Source organism: Nomascus leucogenys, chromosome 6 (assembly GCF_006542625.1).
Source record: "Nomascus leucogenys isolate Asia chromosome 6, Asia_NLE_v1, whole genome shotgun sequence".
Lineage (NCBI taxonomy): Eukaryota > Metazoa > Chordata > Mammalia > Primates > Hylobatidae > Nomascus > Nomascus leucogenys.
In genome coordinates, this window is record NC_044386.1 from 60803133 (window position 1) to 60821490 (window position 18358).

Below are 18358 nucleotides of genomic sequence, written 5' to 3' on the forward strand. Positions count from 1 at the left end.
TATCCACTCTATTCTCTACCCCCAAGACTCAAGTATACTTTTTTTGTTTTTGAGACAGAGTCTTGCTCTGTTGCCCAAGCTGGAGTGTACTGGTGCAATCACTGCAGTCTCAATATCCTGGACTCAAGTGATCCTCTCACCTTAGCCTTCTGAGTAGCTGGGGCTACAGGAATGCACCCCCACACCTGGCTAATTTTTTATTTTTTGTAGAGACAAACTCTCACTATGCTGTCCAGGTTGGTCTTGAACTCCTGGGCTCAAGCGATCCTCCCACCTCAGACTGCCAAAGTGCTGCGATCACAGGTGTGAGCCACTATGCATGACCCATCATACATTTTTTAAGCAATAAGATAGACAATAAGTTATACTAGTTGTCTGGTTAGATAGCTACAGTAAAAATTTTAAAAAAGCAGATTTAGCAGGAATTACAGTAACATACTTACCTGCCATTTCTGACTTTCTCACTATTTTCATATGAGACTCTGTCTGGAATACCCTAGAAGAGAAAATAAAGATTACTGAAAACCTGCAATTTGTAATCAGTATCTTTTGGTGTTGATTTATAGTCTGTGTTGAGATAGGTAAAGATAATACTTTGATTTTAGCTTCCTCTTTGCTATGCCATATACTCCTAGTATTTCAAATGCCAAAAGTAGTTTACCACAATAAAATCTGCTATAGTTTTGTTTTTATTTTTGTTTTTAAACAGGGTCTCGGCTTTGTTGCCCAGTCTAGATTGCAGTGGTGCGATCACAGCTCACTGTAGCCTCAATCTCCCAGGTTAAAGTGATCATCCCACTTCAGCCTCCCAAGTAGCCTCACCAACAAGCCTCATATTTTTTATTTCTAGTAGAGACAAGGCTGCTATAGTTTATTTATTTATTTATTTTTAACTAAGATTCTGAGCCATTTGTTACTGCAGAGGTTACAGTTTTTAAATGAGCTCTGACTCAGTAATTATTTTATCCCTCTCAATCACCTAAAATATTCACTTAATTCAACAAGTATTTATTAAACACTCACTATATACCTGGTATCATGCTAGGGCCCGGGATTCAAACACGTGATCTTTGACTCAAGGAGCTTCCACTATAAATAGAGCTAGAACAGTGATTATAAACCTTATTTCACTGGCTTTTGTTATTAACAGTTCAGGTATGGTAGCATGGACTCCACAGGAAGGGATCCCTTTTCACTGGGCTGGTTAAGAATAAGCTTCAAGGAGCATTTGACATCTGCCTTGAATCTGACCAGTTCATTCTAATTCTGCTAATATTAGGTATCACTCACGATATAGAAGCTATTCTTTTTTCTTTTTTGAGACAGGGTCTCACTCTGTTGCCCAGGCTGGAGTGCAATGACACTATCATGGCTCACTGCAGCCTGGAACTCCTGAGCTGAAGCCCAGCCTCAGCCTCCTGAGTATCTGGGACTACAGGTGCATGGTATCATGCCTGGCTAATTTTTTTTTTTTTTTTTTTTTTGTAGAGATGGGATCTTGCTAAGTTGCTTGGGCTAGTCTTGAACTATTGGCCTCAAGCAATCCTCTGGCTTCAACCTCCCAAAGTGCTGGGATTACAGGTGTGAGCCACCACACCCGGCCCCTAGTACAACATCAAATAACAGCTGGATATCATTGTTTTGCTCCTGACTTTAGAGGGAATGCTTTCATTGTTTCTCTTTTAAACATAATACTGAATAACCTTTCAAATAATAACTAATGTTTAATCAAAACAGATTATTCAAGTCAGTACCAATACATTTGGTTTGATACACAAAATACTAGTACCTGTAATATTTCAGTTATTTCTGCTTTCAACTTACTTTATAGTATCTGCAAAGCTGACTCGACGAGAGTTTTTCTTATTTCTCAAAGCACTGGATTCCTAAGGGCAGAGAATATATGGTATAATTCTTAATAAAATCACTGTGAATTACATCTCCAGAGTACTATAGACAGAGATAAAGTCCTTTTTTTTTTTTTTTTTTGAGATGGAGTTTTGCTCTTGTTGCCCAGACTGGAGTGCAACAGTGAGATCTTGGCTCACTACAGCCTCTGTCTCCCGGGTTCAAGCGATTCTCCTGCCTCAGCCTCCTGAGTAGCTGGGATTACAGGCATACGTCACCACGCCTGACTAATCCTGTATTTTTAGTAGGGACGGGGTTTCTCCATGTTGGTCAGGCTGGTCTCGAACTCCCGATCTCAGGTGATCCGCCCACCTCGGCCTCCCAAAGTGCTTCTGGGATTATAGGCATGAGCCCCTGCGCCCAGCCAGGTCTTTTTTTTTTTTTCAAGACAGTTTTGTTCTGTCGCCCAGGCTGGAGTACAGTAACTCGATCTCAGCTCACTGCAACCTCTGCCTCGCAGGTTCAAGCGATTCTCACGTCTCAACCTCTAATTTTTTGTATTTTTAGTAGAGATGGGGTTTCACCATATTGACTAGGCTGGTCTCAAACTCCTGACCTCAAGTGATCCTCCCGCCTCAGCTTCCCAAATTGCTAGGATTACAGGCATGAGCCACTGCACCCGGCCAGAGATCAAGTCTTATTCTGAATTACTTCTTCACATGTTGTAGTATGTGTCAGAATTTCCTTCCTTTTTTCAAGGCTGAATGATATTTCACTGCATGTATATATTACCACATTTTGTTTATCCATTCATCCATCAATGGACACTTGAGTTGCTTCAACCTGGCTACTGTGAATAATGCCGCTATGAACATGGGTGTACAAATATCTCTTTGAAACTCTCCTTTCAATTCTTTTGGATATATATCTAGAAGTGGAACTGTTGGATCATATGGTAATTCTATTTTCAATTTTTTGAGGAATTGCCATATTGTTTTCCATAGCAGCTGTACCATTTTATATCCCCACCAAGAGGGCACAAGGGTTCCAATTTCTCTGCATCCTCATCAACACTTGTTATTCTCTGTCTTTTATTTTAACCATCCTAATGGGTGTGAGGTGATATCTCATTTAGGTTTTGATTTACATTTCCCTAATGGTCAATGATGTTGAGCATCTCTTCATTAGAATACACTATTTTTACTTTCCTTCCCCACCTTCCTTAACAAGAGCAAACATTTCCACTCACATAAATACTATACACAAAAACTAAAAGACATTAAGAATGAGCTTGCTGTTAAGTAAAAACATAAAATAATAATAATAACCAAAACACAGAAACAAAATCCACAGAGAATTTTACTGGGTTAATTCTGAATACCTGACCATAAGTCTTATTATAATAAAGAATCAGAAATGGTAACCCCTCTGCATCAAAGCAGTGATGTGATTAAGGCCCTAGAAGATGCTACAGGTAGCCTTGAGCTTAATATGACAATAATAATACTGACATGGTAAACACTGGGACTAACAGAGACTAATATATTTCTTACTGAAAAAAAAAAGAACACTGATCTTTTCGTAGTTCATAAGTGTGACTGGGTTTTCACACGCATGTGTGAGATGTGCTTTCTTCAAACTTTGTTACGATGTTGGCACATTATACATCTGACTTGAAAAAAGAAAGACCCAGCATGATGGCTCATGCCTATAATACCCACACTTTGGGAGGCCCAGGCAAGAGGATCACTTGAGCCCAGAAGTTCAAAACCAGCCCAGCCAACATAGCAAGACCCTGTCTGTACTAAAAAAAAAAAATTTTTAAGGGCTGGGTACAGTGGCTCATGCCTGTAATGCCAGCACTTTGGAAGACCAAGGTGGGTGGATTACTTGAGCCCAGGAGTTCAAGACCAGCGTAGGCAACATGGCAAAATCCTGTCTCTATAAAAAATAAAAAATTAGCCGGGCATGGTGGCATGTTCCTGTAGTCCTAGTTACGCAGGAGGCTAAGGTGGGAGGATCTCTTGAGCCCAGGAGGAGGAGGTTGCAGTGAGCCATGATCACACCATTGTACTCCAGTCTGGGCAACAGTCAAGACCCTGTCTCTAAATGAATAAATAAATAGCTAAGTATGATGGCATGTGCCGTAGTCCCAGCTACTCAGGAGGCTGAGGCGGGAAGACTGATTGAGCCCAGGAATGCAAGGCTGCAGGGACTTATGATTGTGCCACTACACGCCAACCTGGGTAAGAGAGGGAGATGTCATTTCTAGAAAAAAGAAGAAAAAAGAAAAATCAAGAATGCCAGTATATTCAAGTGTTTGGAAAGTCATGGGATGCTTACACATTTCCTCTTCATATAGCTAATAAAGTTCTTGACTTGAAAATATAACTGAAAATAGGCATCTATAAAGTATTTGCACAAGAGACTTACCTGAACTGTTTCATTCCCACCTCTGAGGTCCTGAAGAGGACTCCTTGGGGGTTTCAAAATCTAGGGTAACAATTAGAATTATTCAAAAAAAATCTGGCATGTCCATTAACAATCAGTTTATTTCAAGTTATATCATAGGTAGAAAGCTAAAATTTTCATTAAAAACTCTGAAACTCCTCAAATTCATTCTGCTCAATGCTATATACCGTGTGGCAGATTTAAATATCTGACATCTATTCCCTTCTACCTGCCCATCCTCTCCAATTATTCTACCCACTCTCATCCCACATGGTCTGAGTGAATGCCACACCAACTCTAGGGTAAAACACATAGCTCTGTCTAGAACAATCTGATATTCTCTTGTCAATGATGATTTGTTCAGGAATGAGGACTTGACCCATACCAGGATAATCAAGCTAACATGATTCAATTCTGAGTCTTTTCTGTTTTCAGGAAAAAGACACTATTCTTCACGTAGGACTTGAGCCTGGAAGTAAAAGAGCTAGATGTACCACAGTAATTATAGAGAAAGAATCTATCTGCTGGAGATTACCCAGAGGAAGCACTAAGAGTAGAAAAAGGAAATCCTAGTACTGGTGTCATGGTTAGAATCTCTGGTCAGTAAGCTGTGCCTAAAGCCATTCCTTCTTTAGATTTTTTAGTATCATAACCCAATACATTCTGTGCTTAAAGCAGTTTGGGCTGGGCACGGTGGCTCACGCCTGTAATTCCAGCACTTTGGGAGGCTGAGGCGGGAGAATCACTTGAGGCCAGGAGTTTGAGACCAGCCTGGGCAACATGGCAAAATCTCATCACTTCTAAAAAATAAAAAAATTAGCCACACATGGTGGTACATGCTTGTAATTCCAGCTACTCAGGTGGCTGAAACACGAGAATCGCTTGAACCCAGGAGGCGGAGGATACAGTGAGCCGAGATCATACCACTGCGCTCCAGCCTGGGCGACAGATCGAGACTCTGTCTCAAAAAAACAAAAGCAGTTTGGGTAGGTCTTTCGTCTCTTGCAACAGCTTTGTACCACAGGTTAAACATATCTTTTAAACAGCTTTATTGAAGTATAACTTACATGGCACAAAATTCACAAAATTACTACAAAATTCATAAAGTATGAATTCTGGTATATTTACAGAATTGTATAACCATGTTAAATATTTGAGTCTTTATCTAGAGAGCAATAGGAAGCCAGTAAGGGTAGGATGGTAAAGCCACAGTCAAAACTACTGTGATATATAGTTATCATTAAATAAAAGCTGACAATTATTAATTCAAGAAAGTCTTTCTTACTGAAGAATGCCGTCTTCTAACAGGTCTCTCTATATTGTCACTGAAAAAGGAAAAAAAAAATTACATACACAGTGATAAAAAAAAACTGAATTCCCAAAAGGCATCATCACAGCACCCCTTACATGCTTTCAAACTGGTCATCACTTTCACTTAGCACTCTGGCAAGCAAAATTTATAGACAAGACTTTATTTATTTATTTATTTATTTATTTATTTTTTGAGACAGAGTCTCGCTCTGTCGCCCAGGCTGGAGTGCAGTGGCGCAATCTCGGCTCACTGCAAGCTCTGCCTCCCGGGTTCACGCCATTCTCCTGCCTCAGCCTCTCCGAGTAGCTGGGACTACAGGCGCCCACCACCACGCCCGGCTAATTTTTTGTATTTTTTAGTAGAGACGGGGTTTCACCGTGGTCTTGATCTCCTGACCTCGTGATCCGCCTGCCTCGGCCTCCCAAAGTGCTGGGATTACAAGCGTGAGCCACTGCGCCCGGCCTAAGACTTTAAATTCAGTTAGGAATTCAGTGTTTTAAAATACATATTGTGTACTACGAGACTATCTCTTGGATAATAATCAGTACAACAGAATTTACCATATTTATAGAGGTATAATAATAAGATAAATGGGCTATAAGTCAAGAGATGCTAGTTTTGGTTTTACTACATGATTTTTAGACCAGGTTTTGAAAATTCAAATGCCTATGAGGCTCAACAGATAATTTTTTAGGAGCAAGAAAAATAGGTAGTGTTGAGATTATAATGACCTAGAGAATTCCTCTCACCTAAAGGTCAGTCATTCCTCTGCTGTGGTTAGTTGTTGCCAAACAAGAATAGGAGCCCAGTGTTGCCACGCTTGATTTTTCAAGAGAAGCTGAAAACCCAATTGTACAAAATTTTGAGATTTTGAAATTTTGGCAACTAATTCAAAAACTAAAAAACGTGTAGGCCAAAGCCAGCCACAGTGGCCCATGTCTATAGTTCCAGCTCTCCAGGAGGCTGTGGCAGGAGAATCACTTGAGCCCAGGAGTCCAAATCTAGCCCAAATCTAGCCTGGGCAACAAAGCAACACCGTCTTTTAAAAAGAAACAATCAAAAAACACTATGTATAAGCCAAAAACTTATGACTGCAGGCTGCAAACAAGCCACCAGGTTGTGATGGCAATTTCAGACAAATCATTTTTCTTCCTGGTTCTCAATTTTCTCATCCTTAAATTAAAGAGATAGGAGATAGTATCTAAAGTCCCTCTCAGATCTGACTCTAGATGAGATGATGACGATGATGATGATGATATGTGAGACAGGGTCTTGAGGTAGGAGGCAGAACTTGACTCCACAGGTGGGGCTTGGACACAGGACCAAATTGAGGACTAGCTAAAACAGGTCTGGGGCAAAAGCACCTCCCCACAAGACACTCCCACCAGGGTGCCTTGTCAGTTTACCATTGGTATGGCAAAAACCCAGCAGTTACCTGCCCTTTCCACGGCAATGACCTGACAAGCTGGAAGTTACTACCCTCACTCTAAAAGTGTCTGCATAAAACACCCCTTAATTTGCATGTAATTAAAAATGGGTATAAATATGAGTACAGAACTGCCTCTGAGCTGCTACTCTGGGCATACTGCCTATAGAGGAGCCCTGCTCTGCAAGGAGCTATACCAGTGCTGCTGCTTTACACTATGCCACTTCAATAAAAGTGCTGTTTAACACCGCTGGCTAGCCCATGAATTCTTTCCTGGGCAAAGCCAAGCATCCTCCCTGGCTGGCAAAGCCAAGAGCCGTCCATTTAAAAAAATTAATTTTTTGTAGAGATGGGAGTGGGGGTGTCTTACTATGTTGCCCAGGCTGGTCTCAAATTACTGGGCTTAAGATATCCTCCCGCCTAAGCCTCTCAAAGTGCCGGGACTACGGGTGTGAGCCACCATGCCCAGAGTAGATGAGTTTATACAAAGTTATGGCAATGGCAAGGAAAGCTATGAGTCTGTAACATCTACTTCTTTTTGGATGAGTTCATGTACTTTGCAGGGACATGGATGAAGCTGGAAACCATCATTCTCAGCAAACTATCACAAGGACAGAAAACCAAACACCACATGTTCTCACTCATAGGTGGAAACTGAACAATGAGATCACTTGGACACAGGGTGGGGAACATCACACACCGGGGCCTGCTGGGGGGGGATAGCATTAGGAGAAATACCTAATGTAAATGAGTTGATGGGTGCAGCAAACCAACATGACACATGTATACGTATGTAACAAACCTGCACGTTGTGCACATGTACCCTAGAACTTAAAGTATAATTTAAAAAAAAAATCTACTACTTTTTCTTGGAACACAATGGAAAAAGATCTCAGAAGTTATGGATAGGTCTTACTAATTAGAAAAATATCTTTCTCTAATAGAATATAATATTTTTAGCTGCATTAAATGAACTTACTTTTCTTCAGTAGCCTCTGAAGACACCCCATCCATTTTTGAAGAAAACTTTTCTGTAACAAATATACAATATTAGAAAAGGTGAGGAAAAAGGAAGAGCAACTACAGTCTAAGACGAGATTAAGAGTATAGATGGTGACTTCAGGGTTACTTTGAGAGAAGACCAAAGATGGGAAGGAAAGGCTGGGCGCGGTGGCTCATGCCTGTAATCCCAGCACTTTGGGAGGCCGAGGCAGGCAGATCACCTGAGGTCAGGAGTTTGAGACCAGCCTGACCAACATGGAGAAACCCTATCTCTACTAAAATACAAAATTAGCTGGGCATGGTGGCGCATGCCTGTAATCCCAGCTATTTGGGAGGCTGAGGTAGAATTGCTTGAATCCAGGACGTGGAGGTTACGGTGAGCCGAGATCACTACATTGCATTCCAGCCTGGGCGACAAGAGCAAAACTCTGTCTCCAAAAAAAAAAAAAAAAAAAAAGGGAAGGAAAAAAACTACACTTATGAAGACATAAAACATGATGCATTTTGGCCGGGCGCGGTGGCTCATGCCTGTAATCCCAGCACTTTGGGAGGCCGAGGCGGGCGGATCACAAGGCCAGGAGATCAAGACCATCCTGGCTAACACGGTGAAACCCCGTCTCTACTAAAAAAAAAAAAAAAAAATACAGCACTTTGGGAGGCCGAGGCGGGCAGATCACGAGGTCAGGAGATCAAGACCATCTTGGCTAACACGGTAAAACCCCGTCTCTACTAAAAATACAAAAAAAAAAAAAAAATTAGCTGGGCACGGTGGCGGGCGCCTGTAATCCCAGCTAATCAGGAGGCTGAGGCAGGAGAATGGCGTGAACCCGGGAGGCGGAGCTTGGCGTGAACCCGGGAGGCGGAGCTTGCAGTGAGCCGAGATAGCTAGCACCACCGCAGTCTGGCCTGGGCGAAAGAGCTAGACTCCATCTCAAAAAAAAAAAAAAAAAAATTAGCCAGGCGTGGCGGCGTGCACCTGTAGTCCCAGCTACTAGGAAGGCTGAGGCAGGAGGATAGCGTGAACCTGGGAGGCGGAGCTTGCATTGAGCCGAAATCGCGCCACTGCACTCCAGCCTGGGCGACAGAGCGAGAGTCTGTCTCAATAAAAAAAAAAAAAAAAAAAAAAAAAAAAAAAAAAAAAAAAAGGATGCATTTTAAGGAATTTTGTTTTTTTTGAGAGAGAGTCTCGCTCTGTGGCCCAGGCTGGAGTGCAGTGGCGCCATCTCAGCTCACTGCGAGCTCCGCCTCCCGGGTTCACGCCATTCTCCTGCCTCAGCCTCCCAAGTAGCTGGGACTACAGGCGCCCGCCACCGCCCGGCTAATTTTTTTTGTATTTTTAGTAGAGACGAGGTTTCACCGTGGTCTCGATCTCCTGACTTCGTGATCCGCCCGCCTCGGCCTCCGAAAGTGCTGGGATTACACGCATGAGCCACCACGCCTGGCCCATTTGAAGGAATTTAAACCACTATTATAATTAATATTCCTGGAAAATTATCACACTCAAGATAAAAATCAGTGACTAACTTTGATCAGGATGATAGGGACTTTACTGGTTCAAATAAAAATTTGGCCTAGTTTATAAGAGTTTGCAGATTATTTAACAATCCACTCCCAAAATGGACATCAATTAGATAAGTGGTCCCCAACCTTTTCCAAACCAGGGATCAGTTTTATGGAAGACTATTTTTCCACAGACCTGGAGGGTGTGATGGGGGATGGTTTCGGGATGAAACTGTTCCACCTCTGATCATCAGGCATTAGACTCTCATAAGGAGCCCGCAACCTAGATCCCTAGTGTGCGCAGTTCACAATAGGGTTTGTGCTCCTGTGAGAATCAAATGCCACTGCTGATCCGACAGAAGGCAGAGCTCAGGCGCTAATTCTCGCCTGCTACTGATCTCCCACTGTGCCACCCAGGCAGTGGACCTATACTGTTCCACGGCCCAGGGGGTTGGAGACACCTGAATTAGGTATCTAAATACAGTGAATTTGCATCATATGTATATTTATCTGAGGGAAAGTCAACGATAAGTACTCAGCAAAAAAATTTAACACATGAAAATAACACCTTATTAGCATAGCTGATAATGCTTTAAATTTCACTCGGTGAGTATTTGCCCTGGAAAGAATATGAACTAACAGGCATAACGTGAAGTTTCCTGAACTGGTCTCAGTTCCTGCCTCCCTATATTTGATTTTCACTTTATGTATTAACTTTAGAATCTCATCCTTGGATAAGAAAAAAATGCCACTGCAGACTTCAAAAAAGAATAGCTAGAGATTTTGACTCAACCATATTAGTTTCCACCACAACACTAAATTAATACAATACACATAAACAGGATCAATGTTCTTCTTGCTTTTAGCAATAAGTAAACAGGTACCTGAAAGATATTTGATGTGCTTCGATCCACCTGCCTCTGCCTCCCAAAGTGCTGGGATTATAAGCATGAGCCACTGTGCCCAGCTATTTTTCTAGTTTTAGCCATTAAACTGTCTGTCTTCCCACCATGGGAGATAAAAATTTAACTCCCTTTCCTGCAACCACCTCTGAGACACACACACACACACACCATTCTCAAAAGTATAAAAATCCCAAATAGCCGGGCGTGGTGGCTCACGCCTGTAATCCCAACACTTTGGGAGGACAAGGTGGGTGGATTACCTGAGGTCAGGAGTTCGAGACCAGCCTGGCCAACATGGTGAAACCCCGTCTCTACTAAAAATATAAAAACTAGCCGGACATGGTGGTGAGTGCCTGTAATCCCAGCTACTAAGGAGGCTGAGGCAGAAGAATTGCTTGAACCAGGGGACGGAGGTTACAGTGAGCCAACACGGTGCCACTGCACTCCAACCTGGGCAACAAAGCGAGATTCCATCTCAAAAAAAAAAAAATCCCAAATAAATATCAGCAAAAAGAATCCAGCAATTTGTAAGAAGGATAATATACCATGGTCATGTTGGTTTTATTGCAGAAATGCAAAATTGGGTAGGCAGATACAGGGCAATGTGCCTGTAGTCCCAGCTACTTGGGAGGCTAAGGCAGGAGGATCTCTGGAGCCCTGGAGTTCCAGGCTGCAGTGTACTATGATTGCAACGGTGAATAGCTACTGTACTCCAGCCTGGTCAACACAGGGAGACCCCGTCTCTTTAAAAAAAAAAAAAAAAAAAAAAGAAAGAAAAAAAAGGAATACACAATCAGTTTAGTATCAGAAAATCAACCTTGCAATTTACCTTACTAACAGATTAAAAGGTAAAAATGATATAATCATCTCAACAGATGAGGAAAAAAGTTAAGGGCTGGGCGCAGTGGCTCACACCTGTAATCCTAGCACTTTGGGTGGCCAAGGCAGGCTGATCACTTGAGCTCAGGAGTTCAAAAGGGGCCTGGACAACACGGTAAAACCCCATCTCTACGAAAAATACAAAACTAAGCCAGGCATGGTGGCTCGCACATGTAGTCACAGCTACTCTGGAGGCTGAGGTGGGAGGATCGCTTGAGCCTGGGAGGCAGAGGCTGCAGTGAGCAGAGATCAAACCACTGCACTCCAGCCTGGGCAACAGAGAAAGACCCTGTCTGGGGGGTGGGGGAGGATGCTTAATGAATTTTAACATCCTTTCCTGTTTAAAAATATATATATATTCTTTTTTTTTTTTTTTTTTTGAGGTGGAATCTTGCTCTGTCACCCAGGCTGGAGTGCACTGGCGCAATTTTGGCTCACTGCAACTTCCGCCTCCCGGGTTCATGCCTCCCAAGTAGCCTCCCTAGTAGCTGGGACTATAGGCACCCGCCACCATGCCCAGCTAATGTTTTGAAAAATACTCTTTTTTTAAAGCTATAGTTGTTTAAAAAAAATTTTTTTTTTCAAATGGGCCAGGCATGGTGGCTCATGCCTGTAATCCCAGCACTTTAGGAAGTCAAGGTGGGAGGACTGCTTGACTCCAGGAGTCTGAGAGCAGCCTGGGCAACATAGTGAGACCTTGCCTCTACTAAAAATAAAAATAATTGGCCGGGCGCGGTGGCTCAAGCCTGTAATCCCAGCACTTTGGGAGGCCGAGGCGGGCGGATCACGAGGTCAGGAGATCGAGACCATCCTGGCTAACACAGTGAAAACCCGTCTCTACTAAAAATACAAAAAATTAGCCGGGTGTGTTGGCGGGCGCCTGTAGTCCCAGCTACTCGGGAGGCTGAGGCAGGAGAATGGCGTGAACCCGGGAGGCGGAGCTTGCAGTGAGCCGAGATTGCGCCACTGCACTCCAGCCTGGGGCACAGAGCAAGACTCCGTCTCAAAAAAAAATAAAAATAAAAATAAAAATAATTAACTAGGCATGGTAGCACACGCCTGTAGTCCCAGCTACTTGGGAGGGTGAGCCAGGAGGATAGCTTGAGCCTAGGAGGTAGGTGCTGCAGTGAGCCGTGATCACGCCACTAGACTCCAGCCTGGGCAACAGAGCTAGACCCTGTCTCGAAAACAAATTAAAAAAAAATTTTTTTAATACAGCAAACTAGAAATAGAAGGTAAATTAACAGTATCTATTCAAAAAACTAATAGGAAAGATCAACTTAATAGTTAAACTTTGAAAACTTTCCCTCTAAGATCCAAAAAGTATGACAGCCATTTACTGCAATTCAATCCAATATCTATTTTTAAAATATATCCCCAATATCCCCAACCCACTCATTTCTTTTTTTCTTTTTTTGAGGGGGTCGGGGGCCAGGCTGGAGTGCAGTGGTGTGATCTCGGCTTACTGCAGTCTCAAACTCTTAGGCTCAAGTAATCCCCTTGCCCCAGCCTCTTGAGGAGCTGGGGTTACAGGCACCTGCCACCATGCCTGGCTAATTTTTTTATTTTTTTTTCTAGAGGTGGAGTCTACTAGGTTGCCCAGGCTTGTCATGAGCTCCTGGCCTCAAGTGATCCTCCCACCTCTGCTCCCAAAGTGTTGGGATTACAGGTATAAGCCAGCAGGCCCAGCCTCAATAAACATTTGCTGAATGAGTAATTAAGAAACAATTATTTGACCACCAACTCGCATATTTTTTCTCCTTTGGAAATATTTTCTTTTTTTTTTTTTTTTTTTTTGAGACGGAGTTTCACTCTTGTTGCCCAGGCTGGAGAGCAATGGTGCAATCTCACCTCACCGAAACATCCTCGTCCTGGGTTCAAGTGATTCTCCTTCCTGCCTCACCCTCCCGAGTAGCTGGGATTCTAGGCGCCTGCCACCACGCCCAGCTAATTTTTGTACTTTTAGTAAAGACGGGTTTTCACCATGTTGGTCAGGCTGGTCTCGAACTCTTCACCTAGTGATCTGCCCGCCTCGGCCTCCCAAAGTGCTGGGATTACAGGCGTGAGCCACCACGCCCAGGGGAAATATTTTCAAATTCAGTGCACATGTTCAAAATTCACAGATAATAACTACTATCAACTCAAGATCACCTAAATGTCTTTGCTGTTTAAAACAGTCATTAAGCATAATTCCTGTCCAATCTGTAGACCAATCGATTGGCAATTAACTGATGAAATTCAAACTTACTGAAGTCCCCCTTTTAAAATATTCTATAACTGTTAAGTTCCACCTTCAACACAAATAGGAGACTCCAGACTCACAAGTTAAGCCTCATTTATAAAACACTGTTATGGCCAAACTCTTGATTATTGACACATTAAGTTACTGGTTCCAGGGGCCTGGTGCAACGGCTCAAGCCTGTAATCTCAGCACTTTGGGAGGCCGAGGTGGGTGGATCACTTGAGGCCAGGAGTTCAAGACCAGCCTGGGCAACATGGTGAAACCTCTGTCTCTACTAAAAATACAAAAAAAATTAGCAGGGCAAAAAAATTAGCTAGGCGTGGAGGCGTGTTCCTATAATCCCAGGTACTTGGGAGGCTCAGGCAGGAGAATCCCCTGAACCCAGGAGGTAGAGATTGCAGTAAGATGAGATGGCACCACTGAATTCTGGCCTGGGCAACAGAGTGAGTGAGACTCCATCTCAAAAAGAAAAAGAAGAAAAAATCGAAAAAGTTACTGATTCCAAACTGTGTACCTGGCACCCAAGGGTGCTGCAGCATACTCACAATGGTGTCCTGGGATATTTAAAAATTTTGAGAGATGCACTGCAGTTCTGAACATCTGTCAGGTACTGTGTGAACTACTAGATCAAAACAGTACCATTTGCATTACATTAGTTTTAATAACTTATCACTGTAAAGATAAACTGTTCCCAGTTGCTGTGATAAAAAGCAAGTACTTTTTTTTTTTTTTTGAGATGGAGTTTCACTCTTGTTGCCCAGGCTGGAGTACAACGGCACAATCTTGGCTCACTGCAACCTCTGCCTCCCGGGTTCAAGTGATTCTCCTGCCTCAGCCTCCCGAGTAGCTGGGATTACAGGCATGCGCCACCACGCTTGGCTAATTTTGTATGTTTAGTAGAGACGAGGTTTCTCCATGTTGGTGAGGCTGGTCTCCAACTCCCGACCTCAGGTGATCTGCCCACCTCGGCCTCCCAAAGTGCTGGGATTACAGGCATGAGCCACCGCGCCCGGCCCAAAAGCAAGTATTTTTTATTAAAGTAGTACAGCAAATGAGGGTGACAGGGTATAAACTGATTCCAAAGTTTCAGAAGTTGTGCAGTGTCCAACAGGCACAGATATCTAATCAGTAAGTGCGATTATTTAATAATAAAATTTTGGCCAGGCACGGTGGCTCACGCCTGTAATCTCAGGACTTTGGGAGGCCAAGGCGGGCGGATCACGAGGTCAAGAGTTTGAGACCAGCCTGGCCAACGTGATGAAACCCCCGTCTCTACTAAAAATATAAAAATTGGCTGGGCGTGGTGGCGGGTGCCTATAATCCCAGTTACTGGAGAAGCTGAGGCAGGAGAATCATCTGAACCCAGGAGGCGGAGGCTGCAGTGAGCCAAGATAGCACCACTGCACTCCAGCCTGGGTGACAGAGCGAGAATCCGTCTCACAAAAAAGAATAAATAAATAAAATAAAATTTAAAATATCATCTTTTCCTTCAATTTCTGTTTTTTTTAAATGGCTACTAAGTTTGGGACATATATACTTAATGTTTGGACCCAACCACTGTACTCAATAAATAGACTGTTAGGTATTTCTTTTGATCTAAGGGTGCCATGCATCAAGCAAATTTGGGAACCACCAGTCTAAATAATCCGTAGGTCTTCAAACAGCGACTGAGCCCAATTAGCCTTTGAGCTAAGAGTGTTTTTTTACACTTTTAGTGGATTGTAGAAAACAAGGCAAGCAATAACAACTAAACAAAGAATATGTGACAAAGACCATGTAGCCTGTAAAGCCTGAAATATTTACTATCTGGTTCTTTGCCCACTCCTACATTTATACAACCGATATCTAGAGTTAGTATTTTCCGGGATTGTAGGAGGATAAGAGTGAAATGACAGAGACTGTAGACCTGTGCTGTCCAATACAGCAGTTATTTACATTTAAATTAATTAAAATAAAATAAAATTTAATAATCAGTTCTTTGGTCACAATAATGACATTTCAAGTGCTCCATAGTCCCATGTCGCTAATGGGTACCATGTTGGAGTGCAGATATAAAACATTACCATTTTCACAGGAAGCCCTTATCGGACAGCACTGCTTTACTGGCAATATCTTGAGTCAGTATCTTTTACAGTCTATTACTTAACATCGAACACATCATTAATACTACCATTCCAAACATTTTAATTCAATTTACATGTATTTATCATCTTGCAAAGATTTCCGGCCATTCACAAAGCCAAGAATTATACTGCTTTGACCCTAACCTTTAATTACCAAAATTTTACCATATATTAACTCCCATCTCTGTAAATCATCTCTCCAACCAACGTCCACCTCAAATGCGGTCTTCTCCACAAATCCATCACCAAAAGCATCAAATCAGCTCTCCCTTTACTGTGCTCCCACACCACTTTAGAATGTCCTATAATCTTTTACATTCTGTCTTGTATTCTAGTTATTTGTGTATATTAGTTATTTCCCTTTCTGGATTGTAAACCCCTCTAGGTTTGGGACTCCGAATCATCTGTGCCCGGCCCTATCACAGGACAACGAACCCAATAAATATCTACAGAATTCGACAGAAGTGAAAACATCAATTTTAATATCTAGACAGGAATAAGCTTCTGCTTTGGCCTTCATCCACATCCTTTATCTGTTAATGCCTATTAAACCTATCTGTAAAATTCCAATCGGCAATACTTTTCCCCCCTCAAACTTGAGTGTTTAAATAAACGTCAAAAATAAGGGCTTAAATCCTGAGGAATGACGAACCGAAGAGGATTTTTAAAAACTAATTTGCGGAGTACTAATATTGACTTCATTTGTTAACGTTACTATATCTGCAGGAAACGAAAAATCTGTTACGTGCGGCCAGCACTCCGAGCAGACACCTTTAACCATGAAGAGCTGAGAATTTTAAAATCACTCCTTGCTGTCACTTCATTTAGAGCCAAGAAAAGCTTAAGTGAGAAATACAAACAGCCGAGAGGTCCCCAGGGAAGAGCGGCAGGGGTGCAAGAAGAGTCCGCGAGCCCTGACGTAAGACGGCCGGCCGGGGCGGAAGGGGACGCCAAGAGAGCGACGGGCAAGCAACGCGAGGCGGGTGGCCGGAGGGGCCCAGGTGCGGGCGGAGAAGTGTGAGGGAAGCGGGAGGCAGCACAACGTGCAGGCCGACGAGAGGAAAAAAGAGCACAGTGTGCCCGGCCCGGGGCAGAGGCGTCTACTCGGCCCGTCGCTAACGGAGGCCGCCAGGCTGAGGGAGCGTATCCTACCTCCCACCGCAGGAACTTCAGGGCGCCCAGACAAAACCCGAAGCCTTCCCTGGAGCCTAGAACGAAAGAGTCATTCTCTTTACCTGCCGCGGTCCACCTGCTCGAGAAATTTTGCGCAGACTTGTTTCGGGTCCACACGCTCCTCAGAGCGGAAACTCACCGCCGCCTCTAGCAGTCCCCTCACAACGCCCAGCTCGCCTCAGTGAAGTATTCAAATCTAACCGCCTAGATGATGCGCACGCGCAAAGCGGCTCTACGCGTCCGCTCCGCCCCTTAGGTTCCAGACCAACCCTATTTCTAAGACCCCTTTAAGGAAAACTACTTTCCCAGCCTCCGTGCCAATTTTATTTCCTTCAAGTTTATCTCATTTTCGACAGAATTTCCTGTGCCCCTCCCCAGTGCAGACCTCCCCCACAATCATGGGAGCGGCCATCTTCTTTCGATTGCTTGCTATGGAAGTCATTGGACTTTGGCTTCCGTACAAAATGGCGGCTTCCATAACATTGCGTCACATCCCCTTGATATTACTCCCTATAGCAATCAGGAAACACTAGACTTCTGGGACGAGGTGGCCGAGTGGTTAAGGCGATGGACTGCTAATCCATTGTGCTCTGCACGCGTGGGTTCGAATCCCATCCTCGTCGATGTGGTGGCTTCCTTTTGCTTATAACCAAAGTAAATTTGCAGAGCGGAATGAATTTTTTTAATAACCAAAGTAAATTTGCAGAGCGGAAAAAGTTGAATACTCATTATTTATTAATTAACCTGGCACCATCAATTTCAGGCGTGAAATGTTGAAATACAATATTTGGAACGTTCCGACGTCACAGATAAAGAAAAGGGAGGGAAAGAGACTTTCCAGGAATCAGAAAACATGCTGGATTTAATTTCTTTTTATATTAAGTTAACAACAGTGAATAGAATTCCACAATTATTACCATCCCATATGTTCCAATGCTGCCGTGTTCCAACTTTAACATAGCTCCTAACTGAGGAGTTTCAATTATTGTAGACTGTTACTCTGGGGTTTTTAACACCTGTCCTGATTATGAAATACCAGGTTTCACTTCAAAAGCTACCACGAGACACTTTATCCAGTATTTATTATCTACAGGCACCACGTTTTACGTGAATTACATCACTATAACCCTTGATCATGACAGATATTTTTATTACTCCATTTTACAGATGAGGAGACTGAAAGATTAGCTTGCCTAAGGTTATACAGCTTCTAAACCGTAGAAAGGAGTGTAACCCAAATCTACTGCATGCTGGCTTAATCACCCTCCTAATCTGTGCTGTAGATTAATAATTAGTATTCATCAATCCTATACTGTGCTGTAGATTAATAATCAGTATTTATCAATCTTCTGCAGTCATGGTTTACGGATTCGCTCCTCCACGAAGCTGTCTGCATTGCACCATGCTCCACAACCCGGCACCTGGCAGGTGCTTCAGCAAGGTTTGGGCACTGAGTGTGGAAAGCAGTGGCCCCATTCTCTGCTGGCTCTAGTGGCT

At 43.1% G+C, this 18358-nt stretch overlaps 1 protein-coding gene and 2 non-coding genes across 4 annotated transcripts in view; 2 read left to right on the plus strand and 1 right to left on the minus strand.

The window, feature by feature from the left end:
• The window catches only part of KNL1 (kinetochore scaffold 1), a 69400-nt gene extending 52111 nt beyond the window's left edge, over window positions 1-17289 (minus strand). Inside the window, exons 1-6 of one of the 2 annotated variants that reach the window (XM_030813805.1) lie at window positions 16924-17289; window positions 8017-8068; window positions 5585-5624; window positions 4282-4341; window positions 1825-1886; window positions 444-496 (exon numbers count right to left, since the gene is read on the minus strand). Coding sequence is in view for 1 of the 2 variants with exons in the window: in XM_030813804.1 (XP_030669664.1) it covers window positions 444-496; window positions 1825-1886; window positions 4282-4341; window positions 5585-5624; window positions 8017-8051 (250 nt within the window). In the remaining variant the exon portion in view is untranslated. The remainder of the gene's footprint in view (window positions 1-443; window positions 497-1824; window positions 1887-4281; window positions 4342-5584; window positions 5625-8016; window positions 8069-16923) is intronic. The other variant, XM_030813804.1, reaches the window with a different exon arrangement.
• On the plus strand, window positions 3422-3522 carry LOC115835780. Its single transcript, XR_004030799.1, has one exon. It is a non-coding gene; the product is annotated as a small nucleolar RNA U13 (small nucleolar RNA).
• Window positions 17290-17402: 113 nt separating the features above from the next.
• On the plus strand, window positions 17403-17484 carry TRNAS-GCU. The gene has a single exon. It is a non-coding gene; the product is annotated as a tRNA-Ser (tRNA).
• The last annotated feature ends 874 nt before the right edge of the window (window positions 17485-18358 follow it).